Here is a 14,549-nt window from a genome sequence, read left to right as displayed (position 1 = left end):
GTGGTGCGGTGCACGCAGGGGGCACCGGGGAGACCCCGGCCTGGGGGGGGGGGTTCCCTCTGCCCCAGCACCTTCGGTGTGAGCCCCGACCCCCTGAGCTGGGGGGGGAATCGTCCCCCGAGTGCTGCGGCCCCGCTGGTGCTGGGGGCAGGATGTGACCCTGGGGGTCCCGCTGGGGTTTGCTCCCGTTAGGGTCCTGCAGCAGCCTGGGGGTGCTGCTCGTTAAGGGGCAGCTCCTGTGCAGGTCGTTATTAAGCGGGTCATTGATAAGCAGGATGTAAATAAGCTGGTGATTAATAAGCAGACTATTAATAACCGGGTCATTGATACGCAATATGTTAGTAACCGGGTCGTTAACACACACACACACACGATGTTAATAAGCAGGATGTTAATAAGCAGACCATTAATATGCGTGATGTTAATAAGTGGGTCGTTAATAAGCAGAATAATAATTAGCTGGTCATTAATAAGCAGGCTGTTAATAAGCAGATAATTAACATGCAGGATAACAATAAGCTGTTCATTAATAAACAGTTAATATAGATCATGCTAACGCAAGCAGGATGTTAATAAGCGGGTCATTAATAATCAGGATGTTAATAAGCGGGTCATTAATAAGCAGAATGCTAATAACTGGGTCATTATTATGCAATTGGTTAATAAACGGGTCCTCAACATGCAGGACGTTAATAAAAGGATCATTAATATGCAGGCTGTTAATAAGCAGACTGTTAATAGGCAGGTCGTTAATATGCAGGATGTTAATAAGCGGGTCATTAATAAGCAAGATAATAATACGCTGGTAATTAATAAGCAGACTATTAATAACGGGGTCATTGATATGCAATTTGTTTATAAAGGGGTCATTAGCGTACAGAACGTTAATAAGCAGATAATTAATATGCAACATGTTAATAAGCAGACTTTTAATAGGCGAGTCATTAATATTGAGGCTGTTAATAAGCGGGTCGTTAATAAGCGGGATGGAAGGACCTCCGTGCTGGGGACGCGAGGGGGCACCTTTAATTTTAATTTTAATTTTTATTCTTTTCGTGGCCTTAATTTTGGCAGCCGCGCCCGCCCGCCCCGCGCCGCCCCTTTCCGCCCGCCCGCGCCGCTCCCGCCCCGCCGCCGCCTCCCGAACCGCAGAGCCGCGGGGCCGGCCCGCCCCCGCCGCGCTCCCATGGCTGCGGCCGCCGGGGGTGGGCGGGGCGGCGGCGGCGCCACGTGTGGCGGCACCAGGAAGTGGCGGCGGGGCCGGGCCCAGGTGCGGGGGGGGCCGGGCCCGGGGGGCTCCGGGGCTGGGGGGGGGGGTCGGGGCCTGTGAGTGCGGGGAGGTGGCGCTGGGGGCTGGGGGGGGCCGGGTTTGGGGGGCTGGGGGACCCAATTTGGGGCCTGGGGCCTGTCTGGGGGGGGCTGGGGGGCCCAATTTGGGGTCTGGGGCCTGATTGGGGGGGGCTGGGGGCCTGTTTGGGGGGCTGGGGGACCCAATTTGGGGCCTGGGGCCTGTTTGGGGGGACTGGGGGACCCAGTTTGGGGGCCGGCGGCTGTTTGGAGGGGGCTGGGGGCCGGGTTTGGGGGGCTGGGGGGCCCAATTTGGGGACTGGGGGCTGTTTGGGGGGGGGCTGGGGGCCTGTTTGGGGGGGCTGGGGGACCCAATTTGGGGCCTGGGGCCTGTTTGGGGGGGGGCTGGGGGGCCCAATTTGGGGTCTGGGGGCTGTTTGGGGGGGGCTGGGGGCCTGTTTGGGGGGCTGGGGGACCCAATTTGGGGTCTGGGGGCTGTTTGGGGATCTGGGGGACCCAGTTTGGGGGCCGGGGGCTGTTTGGGGGGGCTGGGGGACCCAATTTGGGGTCTGGCGGCTGTTTGGGGGTGGTTGGGGGACCCAGTTTGGGGCCTGGGGGTTGTCTGGGGGGGCCGGGAGGCCCTGGTTTGGGGACCCAATTTGGGGGGCTTGGGGGACACAATTTGGGGGGCTGGGGAGCTGTTTGGGGGCTGGGGGACCCAATTTGGGGCGTGGGGGGCTGTGGGGGGGCTCAGTTTGGGGGGCTGTGTGGCTCAGTTTGGGGGGCTGGGAGAGGGTGGTTTGGGGGGGCTGGGGGACCCAATTTGGGGGGCTCTTTGGGGGGCTGGGGGACTCGGTTTGTGGGGTTGGGGGCTGTTTGGGGGGGGCTGGGAGGCCCTGGTTTGGGGGGTTGGGGGCTTGTTTGGGGGCTGGGGACAGCTTGGGGTGCTGGGGGACCGATTTGGGGGACCCCCCCCGGCTACCAGCAGCCCCCCCGGCTGCAGATTTTGGGCTGCCCGGTCCCGGGAGGTGCCCCCCCTACTCCTGCTCCGCACCGAAAGCCCTGGGGTCCGAGCCCGGCATCCTCAGGGGGGCTGCGCACGGCGGGGGGTGGGACCTGCCCGCGGTCCCTCCTGCGCTGAGCCGGGGCTGAATCCCCCCAAATTTAAGGGGGAAAAAATATAAAAAAAAAAATAAAAAAAAATCCCCGAACGCCGCGGGCTCCTCGTGATGCGCCTCCTCTCTCCTAGGCTGCCGGTCCCGGCGCGCTCAGCATGCTCCCGGGGCAGGGCCCGGTGCTGCAGTCGGTGCTGGGAACCCTCCTCACCTGGGGCCTGACGGCGGCCGGCTCGGCGCTCGTCTTCGTCTTCTCCAGCGGGCAGGTGGGCGCGTGCGGGTTTGGGAGCCGGGGGCTGAGCGGGAGGGGCTTTGTTCTGGCCTCCCAGGGGCTTTGGTTTGGCCTTCCGGGGGGCCCTGGGGCAGGGAGGGCAAAGACTCCGGCCTGCTCCTCTCCGGCACGAGGCGGGAGGAAACCAAACTCCCAGCTCAGCCCCTGCCGAGCAGCAGCGGAGAGCTGATCTTTAACTTCTCCCCCGTTCCGAAGTTAGGTCGCTGCTGTGCTCGGGCTCACCCCGCTGGGTTTCTTATTTCTGGCTGCCTTGTGACGATTGATGCGGGAGCTCGCCGCAAAGCGAGGCTCCTCTTGCAGCAGCACGCTGGTTTTCTTCCTGGGGGAGGGCGGCGTGCTAAAGCAATGAAGGGGATGGGGGTGAGGTGGGCGGGCTGCGTGCCGGGCTCCCGAAACGCCGCCGGCTTTGTTTGGGGTCTCAGCGCCCTCGGGGCGTTTTGGGGCGAGCAGGGGCAGCGCTGGGGGGTCGACGTGTTAGGGTGCAGCCGGGACACCCCGCGGGTGACGCTGGAGCGGGCGGCGGCGCGGCTCCGGGCGGCGAAGCCTGGGGCACGTCCTCGGGGCACGGCGATCGCTTGGTGGGTGGCGGAAACGGGGAGAGGAAACGTCCCTCGATGGGACCCCAGCGCCGCCCTGGGGGTGCCCCTGCCCGCCGTGCCGTCGCTGAGCGCTGCGCTCTGTGTTCCTTCTTCTTTCAGAGGCGGATCCTAGATGGGAGCCTGGGCTTTGCTGCGGGGGTGAGTACAGCGCCTCTCCTGCTCAGCGCCCCCGCCTGCCTTCTCCCGCTCCTCCGTGCTCCCTTGGGTTCCCCGCTCGCGTTAGCGTTTCGTGGGTAACGAAATGAGGTGCGAGGCGGCGGAGGGGCACGGGGCTGGCCACGTCCCGTCATGTCTTGGTGCCTCTCTGCCGAGGGCGGAGGTGCAGAGAGACAAAGGCGTGAAGGTGCTGAGCTGCCCAAGGTTTGGCTCCGGAGCTGAACTCTTGTCACCTCCTTTGGCTCCTGGATCCTTTGTCCTGGTGCGATTCAGCCGGGCCGGAGAGCCCGGAGAGTCTGTCCCGGAGACTTAACGTGCACAGCTCGCTTCATGCTTCTTGATCCCCTGCAAAGTTTGGGTGCCGAAGCTCTCGGGAAGAGGGGAGGAAAGGCAACGAACCCTAAACCAAGGGCACGCGGTAAAAAACCAAGGGCACGCGGTGGGCAAACGGAGCACTTGCTGCCTCCCGAGGGAGGAGCCGAAGCTCTGGTGGCAGCCGTGGTTTGAAGCCGTGCCGGGGCTTGTGAATGCGGAGCTGCTGCTGCCCGGGCTCTGGGCTGTTTGTGTGCAGGGGGAGGCTCAGCCCCGGTAAATCCCGTTCGTTTTCTGCGTCGGGGCGCTGGCGGCTGGGGATGTTCTCCGGCTGCCGGCGTGCGGTGGAAGGTGACGTTTCCACTGGCAGTGCCAGTTTTGCGTCTGGGTGACCTGCTGAGATACCTGTCCCCAGCCGGAGAAGGCTTTCAGAGGGCGCGCAGTCCCTGGTAGGAGGCCCCGAGGAGTGCTTTTGGCCTCGTGCACTGGCACACGGAGGCTGCCGGGCTGTGACGTGCTGCAGGAGGCTTCGTGGGGGAGCTGGCCCCAAAGGTGGTTTCTGGAGCGCCTTGGCTCTGGCTCTCCGGACTCCCCTGCGTGCCAGCCCTCTCCTGCGTGCCCTGAAATCCTCCCCTGCCCGAGCAGAGGTCGGAGGCAGCTCCAGGTTTGTTTTCCAGCCCTGCATCTCCTCCCTCTGACCCACACCTTCCCAGTGCCTCTGGCCACAAGGTGAAGGGCTCTGCGGGGTCCTGGCTCTGCAACCGGCACCTGGAGCAGGGGAAACTCGGCCGGGTTCCAGGCCGACCGAGAGCCCGTTTGTCTGGCAGCGGGGCCGTCTGTCCTGCAGCGCCCTAACCGCTCACGCCAGGGCTGTGCGCGGAGCCGGGCTCCTTGCTGCGCGTTCCCAAACACCAGGACCCCACTGATCGACCTGGAGTTGAACTGCTTGCAGCCCCGGAGCCCGCAGGTTTTCTGCTGTTCCCAGTCTCTGAAGCAAACCCGGCTGCGCTGGGGTCAGGTGAGGCTGACCCTAATGCCCCGGCGGGCGAGGTGAGACAACGCGGAACTCGGTTCGCTTCCTAGCGAGCTCTCCTGGAGCACGGCCGTGACCTGCTGAAGACGCGAATAATTCAGTCAGGCTGTTGTAGCAGTTCCTCGGGTCATCTCTGATAAATTCATCACTTGTGTTAGGAATTGCCTGTTCCGGAGCTTTACCGTTTAACTTCCGAGCTGTCTTCCAGAGGCCCCCTTGTCCCTACGAGCAGGTCAGAACCACTTCTGCGAGGTGCTGACGAGGACAGCACGTGCTGGGTGCTTCCTCTGTCCCCTTCCCCAGGCTGTGGCACCGCTGTCCCCATGGGTGGGGGGTGCTGGACCCCGGTGGGTGCTGCTGTGGCCGAGGGCTGGGTGGGCGCTGCCGTGCACCAACCGCCCCGTGGCGTGGGGCCGTCGCCTTCCTGCAGCCCCACGGGGACCCTGAGTCATCCCCGCGTGGCAGAGGTGTGGCCCGCCCGGCGCAGCGGCTGTCCTACAAACATTTATTTGCTTTCCTTCCTTGTATTTGCCATGCTGGGGAAGGAAAGGGGAAGCTTCGTGGGATCGCTGCGGCGTCTGGAGGGGAAAACATCGGCCAGGAGCTCTACGGGCGGCGGCGTCCTGCCGGCAGAAAGTGCTGCCACGGGCTGTGACTCGTGGCCGTTCCTAGGTCACGTTCGCAGCCCTGAGCTGCTGAAGCTGGTCAAGGGGAGCCGCCTGCGCCCAGCACGGGCTGGGCAGCCCCTCTTCGGTGCCAGGACCAGCCCTTGCAGAGGAACGTGGCGGTGCCGCAGCCCCTGGGGCACCGGGCTGGGAGCGGCTCCGCGCCCAGGGGCTGAGTGCTTGGGTAGCAGTGACGTGGCAAAAGCGCTGGAGGGTGGAACAAAAAGGATTGTCTTCCTTTTTTTTTTTTTTTTTAAGCTAGATTTGTTCCAGATGTGCCCATGGCGCTCTGCCTTCTGTCTGATAAGGGGCTGAGGTCCCAAAGGCTGCGCCCGGCCCCGCGCCGTTAAACTGCCCCCCCGGTGCTGCTGCGCTCCGCGTCTCCAGCTTGGCCTTGCCCGAAAGGTTTAATAACAAGTGTGTTCCTGCCTCTGGCGTGTTTGGTGCCTTTGCAAAGAGCCCCGTGGAGGAGCTGGAGCCTTCCCCAACCGAGTGAAGCCCAGAGGGGCCGTGCTGGGTGCCGAAGCCCTGGCGGGGAGCAGCAGGAGCCGCGGGGTTCTGCGCCTCTCCGGTGCTGGGGGGCTGCAGGCACCCGGGGTGCTCTGGTGGGCTGGCTGCGTGGAGGGGAGCAGGATGTGGAGCAGCCGCTTTTGGAAGCTCTTTGTACCGTTTTCTCTCTTTTCTGTCTTGTAAAAAGCATTTCTTCAGCCAGCGGTACTGCTGTGATCACGGGCTGCTTCTCCTGCTGAAAGGAATTTCTGTTAAACGCTGACGCTTCTGTTAAAGTCTCTTTGATGTGGGTTTCTCGCACGTAAATGCGGGCTGCTTCTCCGAGCGCTGGGGTAGGGGGGATAGGACTGAACTTCCTCTTTATCTGTGATACGGGATCTCCAAAATCTGGCCTGCGGAGTTTCTCTAGAAACTTCCCCTGGAGCCGGAAAACCTCCGGGCGCGTTGGGGACCCGCGGTCTCTCCGCATGGTGCTGTGCTGGTGCTCAGCGCGGGGTCCCCGCGAGCCCCTGGTTCCACGGGTCCGTGATGCTCCCCTAGGGGGGTGCGTGATGCTCTCCTAGGTCAGGTTCACTTGTGAGACGGGTTACAGAGATTCCCTGTGCTGCTGGTAACGATTCCCTGCTTGCATCTAGGGAGCTTTCGCAGCAAGGTAACGCCCGAACGAACTGAAAACTTGTCTGCTGCCGCTGAGCCAAGAGGAGGGCAGGGACGGGGACGCCCAGCGACCTCGAGGCGGATGGCGCGGCGCGCTGGGGGTCTGGGGAGCCGCAGCTCAGCTCTGCAGGCGTGCCAACGGGTCTGGGTGAGCCGCTGCACGCTTGGAACCACGGTCGAATTGCAGCGATGCCCCGAGCTGGGGTGTAGCAGCACTTTTCTGTAATTCTCCTCGGCACGGCCGGCTGCGGCTGGTGGAACAGGCGGTACCTCTGGCGGAGGGGATGCTCAGCTCCTTTCCCCCTGTCACTCCGCCCGGGTGCGTGAGCGCCGAGCCCTCTCTGCCTCGGTTCCCTCCCTGGAAGCCGCGGATACCAGCGGGTTTGGCACGCGGGAGCCTCCGAGGTGATGTTTCCATGGAGACGAGCCTTTACTTGGGCATCTGATGTGCGAGTTCTGTTTTTTTTTTTTTTTTTGTTTCTCTTAAATCTTGATATTCTTAAATGAGACTTTTTTAAAAAATGTTCCCTGTTAGCTCTGCATCGTCCTTGGGGGTGCTGTGCTGCCCTCCGACATCCAGGGGCTGGAGCCTGTGTGACTGCTGGCGGTCCTCCTTCCCTCCCGCCTCGCCTGGCTGTTCCTTTTATTGGGTCACGCTTTGATTTCTTCTTCTGCCCCAGGTGAAGCAGAAAAACCATAAAGACACGCTCTTTGCGCTGCGCCACGCAAGTCTGCCTTGAATATTCCCTTTCAGTGCCGCTTAAAACGGCATCAGTAATTTACAGGGGTCTGCTGAGGCTGGCGCTTGTTGTTGGAGGCTTAATGAAGTCAGGCTAAGAAGCTGGGCAGGGGGAGCAGCCTGCCGGTGTCTCATCTTCCTCTTTTCATTCCTGTCCGCACTGAGTCCTCGCCTGGAAGGAGACGACGCTGGTGCGCAGGGACGCTGGATGGAGACCCGGGCGGTGCTGCCGGGCTGTGCTGTGGCTGCAGGTACTGCTGCCTGGTGCTTCTTGGAGGGTTCCCCCTCAGGCTCCCCATCGGTGCGAGGACACAGACCTGGGTTCGGTCGTTTTCCGTGGCGCAAGGCTGTGCTGGCACGAGGCAGCCGGGTTTCGAGCCCACGTGAGCCCGCGCTTCTCCGCGCTCAGCCTCACGAATCTCGGCTAGGGCAGCCCCGTGTGTGCCTGCAGCACCGTTGCGATTGAGTTATGGAGCAAGGAGATTAAAACAAATCCCGCTCCCCGTCCGTGGGCTGCTGGCTGCGAGAAGCCGCTGTCTCTGGTTTTGCTGATGTGTCGCAGGGAAGGGTTTGGGCTCCCTGCAGCCCAGGGATGCTTTCGATCCGCAGCTGCCTCCTCCTCCTCCTCCTCCCCCTCCTCAACCGCGATTTGTTTTCCCAGAGCCGGTGGATTTACGGTGGTGGTGCGTCTCGGCTCTGGAGCACGAAGGCTCTTTGCTGAAACGCCCGGATCGGATTTGGCAGGAGGAGCCCGTCCCCGTGCCAGCCGGGGCTCTGCGGGTCCCTGCTCCAGGCTGAGCGGAGCAGAGCGTGGGTGCCGCTGCGCCGTGCCGGCGGCGTGCGACGGGAGGGCTTTGTGCAGGAGATCGTGTCCTCTGCTGAAAGGGCTTCGTGTCTTACCGATCCGGGGAGGACCCGGGCAGGCTTCCTCTTGAGTGAGAAAGGGGAGATCGAGCTCGTATTTCTGCTTGTGACACCAGCTTGCCCCGTGGTGCTCGGTCCTGCCTCTGGGGTACCCTGGGCGCGTAAAGGCGGAGAGCCTGGGCCCGGCGCAGCTGCGACCGCCCCGTGCGGGGCTGTCCTGGAGGCAGAGGTTTGGTGACCACGGGGGGCAGTAGGCTGGGAGGGTCACCTGAACGTCCCTTGCACCAAAAACCTGTCGCTGCCATCCCCGGGGTAGCTGTAGGTGCCCCGTGCCCTCCCGGCACGCGTGGAACAACCGCACCGGGGCCAGGAGTTGTGGCAAAGCTCAGCACAAATGAAGCCGTCGTAATTGAGTGCGGGTCTGTCACTCGGTCGGCTCGCCGGCAGAAATCCCAGCCCTCTGGGTACGTCGGGAACGTCATCTGCGGAGGGATGCTGCCGGACCAGGGGGGTTGACGGTGCTGGCTCTGCCGCGGGGCAGGAGCCCCGGAACAGCGGGGTCAGGACGCTCCCTCCCTCGCCAAGGTGTGCAGGAATAAATTTCTCCTTCCCCAGCAAGTCAGGCTGCTTGGTGCGACCCGACGGTCTGCTCCTTCAGCTGGCGAGGCTCGGGGGGGCCCGAAGCTGTGTCATCCTCTGGGGGCTGTGAGCAGCGGAGCTGGTGGGGGCTTTGGCGCTGACTTAGTGGCAACGGGAGCTGGAGGCTGCGTGGTGCCAGGCCTCTGTTTTCCGTGGGGAAGTGAATAGCTTAACGTGCGATGACAATATAATCCTGCAGAGCCTCTCCCTGCTGCTTGTGTTTCCACGTTGGGGTGTGTGGTTGTTTTTTTAGAGGAGGTGGCATTTGAAATACGGAGTTTGGCAGCTGTGGTTAAGTTTAACTTGAGAGCCTGCTTTCTTCTTACTCATAGCGAGCTGAGAGTTGCGCAGTCCCTCGGGGACTGGTGTCTACAGCAATCGGCATCTCACTCCTTTAGCGACGATTGAAACCGAGGAGGTTCATTACGCACCTCTCCTCTGCGGGCGGATGCGCGTGAGCTGAGCAGGATCTCCTGCGGGCACCGTGGGGTGCAGAGCAGCATCCCTCAGCACCCCTCCCGCTGCCAGCTCCAGGATCGCTCCCCCCCGGCTCCGATCACACACCCCCTGCACCCCAAACTTTCCCCAACTCGCTGCCTGACTCGGGAAGGGCTGAGCATCGCCTCGTCCATCCCTCGGGGCAGGCGGCTGCGGAGAGGTGCTTTCTGCTCTCCCCTTCCTTCTCTTTCCCTCCCCTGCCCTCCCTCCGGATCGAAGCTTTGGCTTTTTCATAGGAACTCGTCTGACGTTGGGACCGATGGGACTGATCCTGGAGCTGGTCCCGGTGAGCTCCCACAGCCGCAGGGCGAGGCGCCGAGGCCGGGCTGGTGGCTTTTTAATTAGCCCAGCCCAGCGTGTCACACAGCAGAGGAGGGGAAGAGAGAAGGCGATAAAATACACCTTCTGTTCCTTGGTGTAAGGCTGTGGAACTGGTGCCTTGCCCGGCTCGCTGCTCTCTGAGCTGGGTGCCGCCCAGGACACCCGGCTGTAGTGAAACCTGCCCCGCTCCGAGCAGGGGCTGGGATGGAAAGCCCCACAAATCCCACGTTCTTCCTCCAGTGCTCTTTTGGGTGGTTCCTTCTCCCTCCCAGCAGCAGCTGAGCAGTAAGCGATGCGCAAGGCTCTCTCCGGAGCTCTGGCTGGGTTGCTGTGACCGCGGCAGGCGGTGCCCAGGCGCTGGATGTGCCCCGGTGCTGTGCAGGGGCGGAGGATTCCCAGCGCCCCTCTGCTGTGGTTGCCTCGATTTTGGGTAGCGGGGCAGGGGACGCTGGCAGCTGAACTGCAGCGGGCTGAGATCTTCACAGCAAAGCCCCGGCCTGGCCTCATCTAACTTGGAAATGGCTCTTTGGCTCTGCACGTTATCCGATACATGGTTTTTTTTTTCTTTTCCTCCTTCGTGAGCTCAAGCCTGCATGTGTTCCTCCTCCCCAGCCTGCTCTGCGGAGAAGCCCGGAGCAGGGCACAGGGTGGGAGGATTTGCTTCACCCCCCACAGGTAGGGGTCACAGATCTGGTCTTGCAGCTGAGGATGGGGGGAGAACCAAAAAAAACCCAACCAACCACTGAAAAACAAAACAAAACAGGGTGAGGGAGGTTTTCCTGCCGTCCTTTGGAAGGACGGTTGTGGCCGTGCTAATTCCACAGAAATTTACCCTACCGAGCTCGTGTGATCTGCCAGCTCCTTCAGGCTTGAGCCAAGAAAAACGCTCTTGGTGCAAGCCGATGGGAAAACCTCACTTCTGCGTCCTTCAGCGACTCCTTTGGTCGGGAAGCTGCTGTGAGTGGCCCTGCTGGGTGGCAGAGGCCAGGCAGGCAGCACGCCGGTGAGCGCGGGGATTTCGGCACCCCCGGTGGCTGCGGTCCCCAGGCTCTCACCCCTCGCCTTCTGTCTCCTAGGTCATGCTGGCCGCTTCCTACTGGTCCCTCCTGGCCCCGGCTATCGAGATGGCTGAGGAGTCCGGCACCTTTGGAGCCTTTGCTTTCCTCCCCGTGGCCGTGGGCTTTGTTCTGGGAGCAGCTTTTGTGTACGGGGCCGACCTGCTCATCCCGGTGCTGGTAAGTGCGCGCGGGTCTCTGCCTGCTCTGTGCCCACCGGATAAAATGTCCCCGTTTTCCTGCAGCGATGGGATTTGGGGAGCTCGGGGCATTCCCAGGACCCTTCGGGGTGACGCCGCCCTGGCTGTGGGCGGTGGGGAGGCGCAGGGCATTGGTGCCGGACCCGGTGCTGCTCTGCTGGCTCCTGGGCGCCGATGTCCCTGCTGGTGGCCCCGAGCAGCCAAACCTCGCCTGGGCGCTCTCTGCAAAGCTGCATCTTCTCCGCTTCCTTCGGCTTCTGGAGCGACAGGAGCCAGATACAGATTGGTTTCTATCAGAGCTTTAATGAAACTGTTTTCTCCCCCAAGACCCTGTGGCTCTGCCTGTGCTGAAGGCAGCTTCAGGCTCTGCGCTATTTTTTTCCTTTTTTTTTTTTCTTCACACTTCTGCTTTTGTTCTTTTCGCTGGCAACACTTTGCAAACAGTTCAGGTGTGACCTTCTGTTTCAGCCCAGAGGTTTAATTTGTGGAGCTGCCAGCCCTTTAAGCATCTCAGAATTGAATGAACCATCCCACTGTCTAAGAGTATTATTAAAAATAAAAACCAGAAGCTGTTGGACTGCCACGGCTGAGAGCGTAAGAACGGCTTGGTCTGTGGGGATGTTTTCAAAAACTTCCAAAGAACTTCTTAAAAATTTCTGATTTATTTTAGTGGCGGGTGGGATTACGAGCAAGGGGGCTGAGGCTTTTTGTCTGAGGAGCAGCAGGGGCTGGTGACCCCCGTTCCGAGGGGGGCCGCTGTGTTAATTTTCCCTGCTCCCTGCCTTTTTGAGCCTCCCACAAGAGCTGTAGCCGAACGCGTCCTCAGTTAGGAAGAAAACGGCCTGATGTTACCGTGTGTCAGTGCCGGTGTAAATGGATGCATTAAAGCAAAGAACAAATAAATGAAACGCCGCCGGTGTCAGACTGCTAAAAGCCTGGGCCCCCTCCGCGGGCTGCTGGTGGCTCCCTGGCTCTTCTCAGGGCTCCCAAACCTTTTGCCGGGCTGTGGGGCTCAGCACCTCTCAGCAGCAGCTTTTTGCAGCGGCGTTGCTGTCCCCTGGCCGGGGGGCAGCTGCAGCACCCGGGGATGCTCGCAGCCAAGCCCTGCCTTTTGTGCCTGCTGCCCGCAGCCCGAGGTCTCCTGCTGGCGCCGGCTGTAGCGACGATTGTCCTCGTTCCGAGGTGCTGGATGGGGCCGTGTGTTTGATCAGCTGCCCGAGGCTGCTGTTTCCCAACAGAATGGACAAACAGTTGCACCACAGAGCCCGCTTCTTCCTGGTGCCTGACGCTGCTCGCTGGTGCGTTTTGAAATTGTGCGGGGTGGGAAGAGCGCTGGGGAGTGAAATTCTTGGGTTGCAAAGAGCAGGACGGAGCGACGAGGGGCGGCAGGGGAGGGAATGGCCAGGGTTGCACGGTGGCAGCTGCAGGGGTGACGGAAACACACGGGTCTTGCAGCCGTCCCCAGTGCCGGAGCACAAACGCCACCGGGAGAGGAGCTGCCGCCTCCCCTGCTTTGCCTTCTTGGTGCTGTGCAGGGGAGCACGTGGCTCTGCGCTGTCCCGCCAGGACTTTGATAGCTGCTGCGGGTGCTAATGTTGAGCTCCGAGAGGATTTACGCCCTGTGTCTAATGCCTGTGCGTTAGGAACGCTTCCTACATCTGCTCGTAAGCCGGCAGGCGGTGGGGGGGCCGTCCCTGTGCTGGGGCTGGTGTCCCCCAGCTGGGCAGGAGCTGCTTTGAAAGAGTTGGTGCAAATGCAAAGCAGCTGCACGAGTCCTGCCCCAGGTAACTCGTGCCAGGCTGGTGGCGTGTCCTTGGTCAGAGCGGGGGGACCCCGCGCCCCCAGCCCGGCGCAGCAGTGATGGCTCTTGGAGTTTGAGGATTAAGCCATTGTAGTTCGCTTCCAACAAGCCTCGCTTCTTTCTAAATCAGTTAAAATCTCACGTTTTCCTATTTTTTTTTTCTTCCTCCGCTTAAAATCAGGTGATGGAGGGATGCTGGTGAGACCCCAGAGCACGCCGGGCGGGCAGGAAGGAGGGATCTGTTCTCCATAGGCTGCTCTTGCTCCCCGTGCCTGGCACTCCTCCGTAATTGTTTTGCTATATAGCAACAGGTAGTAAAAGCTTTTAATGAGCCCTTATCTCCCCGGGGCTGCTCCCGGGGCTGGAGCAAGGCTTCGCTCCCCTGCTCCCACGGCAGCAGGGGCAGGAGCCGAGCGGCTCTGCTGGTACCCAAATGTTTGCTCAACGGCAGAGCGGGGCCGGTGGGAGGGTTAAACCTCCAAGACAAAGCGGTTAATGATGCCGAACAGCTGTAGTCATTAAATTCCTTACAAAAGACAGATTTAATCTATTACATCTTTATCTTTTCGCGGCTTCCCCGCTGGAAGCCTTTAGCGTGTTTGTTCATCCTTTAGCTGGGTTTATCGAGTGTGAGACGTCCTCAGCTCTGCTGGCGGAGGACAGCTCGCCTGTCCTCTACCTAAATGCTAAAACCGTCCTCGGCCCCAGGCTAAAAGAAAAAGGAATCGGGCATTTGGGTGTGCTTGGAGAGCAAGAAATAGGCGTCAGGAGCTTTAAAAGTGGGTGTCTCCTTCCTTTTGCTAACCATCTCCCTTCTGTTCAGCCAAGCTGCTTTTGCCAGCCGTGCTGGATTCGGTGGTTTGGGAGGTGGGGGCAGGTCTGGGTGTGCTGCAGGATGTTGCTGTGGTCTCGGGGAATACCTTAAACCACTAACGAACCGCTAACAAACGACCTGTCTGCCTCTTCCCTCCCCTGGCCCTGGTGATGCTTGCAGCATGGCTCTCCTTCCTGAGCTGATTTTCAGTGATACAGCTAAATTTTGATATTTCCGGGAGGATTCTGGATGGAGAAGGGCAGCCGATGGGGGGCTGCAAGTGAGAAACTATTGCTTCTACTCAAAAAGCTCTGGGCCTGAGGGTCTCCAGTGCTAATAATCAAAGCCTTTGAAGGAGAACCTGCTTGAAAATACCACTGTTTGCACAGCACCCGGCACAATAGGTCCCTGATGGCTGAGTAGCTGCCTTCGGTCTGCAGCAGTGCGTGAGAACGCTGGAATTAAGAAGTATTATTCTCATCCTTCAAATCTGTCTCGCAGCTCTGCCGACTGTGCCCTGTTGTGTTGTGGGGTTTTATTGTGCTTCCACCACGGGTTTCTTGCTCAGGCCTCCCTTTTCCCCTGAGGAATACGGCAAGAGTCCGGAGGGCTGCATCCAGCCCTGCCTTTGATTTTCACGCAGTCCCCGGCTGCTTCTGCCCCGTCATTCTTGCCTGCTCACGTTTTGCCTTCGTCTTCGGGCTGCTGGTCCTGTGCAGCCTCTCCCAGCAGGTCTCTGGCAGCTGCTGCAGGCAGGTCGAGTTCCCAGTAGTGCTCCCGTGCCCAGGTAGATGGGGTTTGGGTGGGATGCTGGGGGTCTGGGCACAGCACAGCACCTGTGCTAACGCTGTGGCTCGCAGGAACTCCCTAATTTTTGCCTCTTCTGGGTCACTGCCCTTTAAACGCTCCTTGGAGCAAGCAGGGATTCAAAGACTTGATGCTGGCGGAACAGGGAAGGTGGCATGGGCAGGGGAGAGGAGCAAGCTGGCCCC

General features: G+C 60.8%; 1 protein-coding gene across 2 annotated transcripts in view; it reads left to right on the top strand.

Annotated features, from left to right (window-relative positions):
- Positions 1-1,214: 1,214 nt before the first annotated feature.
- SLC39A11 (solute carrier family 39 member 11) overlaps positions 1,215-14,549 on the top strand; it is an 87,865-nt gene continuing 74,530 nt past the window's right edge. For both annotated transcript variants that reach the window (XM_040530930.1, XM_040530929.1), the window contains exons 1-4: positions 1,215-1,270; positions 2,537-2,668; positions 3,393-3,431; positions 10,764-10,922. In XM_040530930.1, the coding sequence (XP_040386864.1) occupies positions 2,561-2,668; positions 3,393-3,431; positions 10,764-10,922 (306 nt within the window). In that variant the 5' untranslated portion in view covers positions 1,215-1,270; positions 2,537-2,560. The remainder of the gene's footprint in view (positions 1,271-2,536; positions 2,669-3,392; positions 3,432-10,763; positions 10,923-14,549) is intronic.

Source organism: Cygnus olor, chromosome 18 (assembly GCF_009769625.2).
Source record: "Cygnus olor isolate bCygOlo1 chromosome 18, bCygOlo1.pri.v2, whole genome shotgun sequence".
NCBI lineage: Eukaryota > Metazoa > Chordata > Aves > Anseriformes > Anatidae > Cygnus > Cygnus olor.
This window is presented reverse-complemented; position numbering and strand designations above follow the sequence as displayed.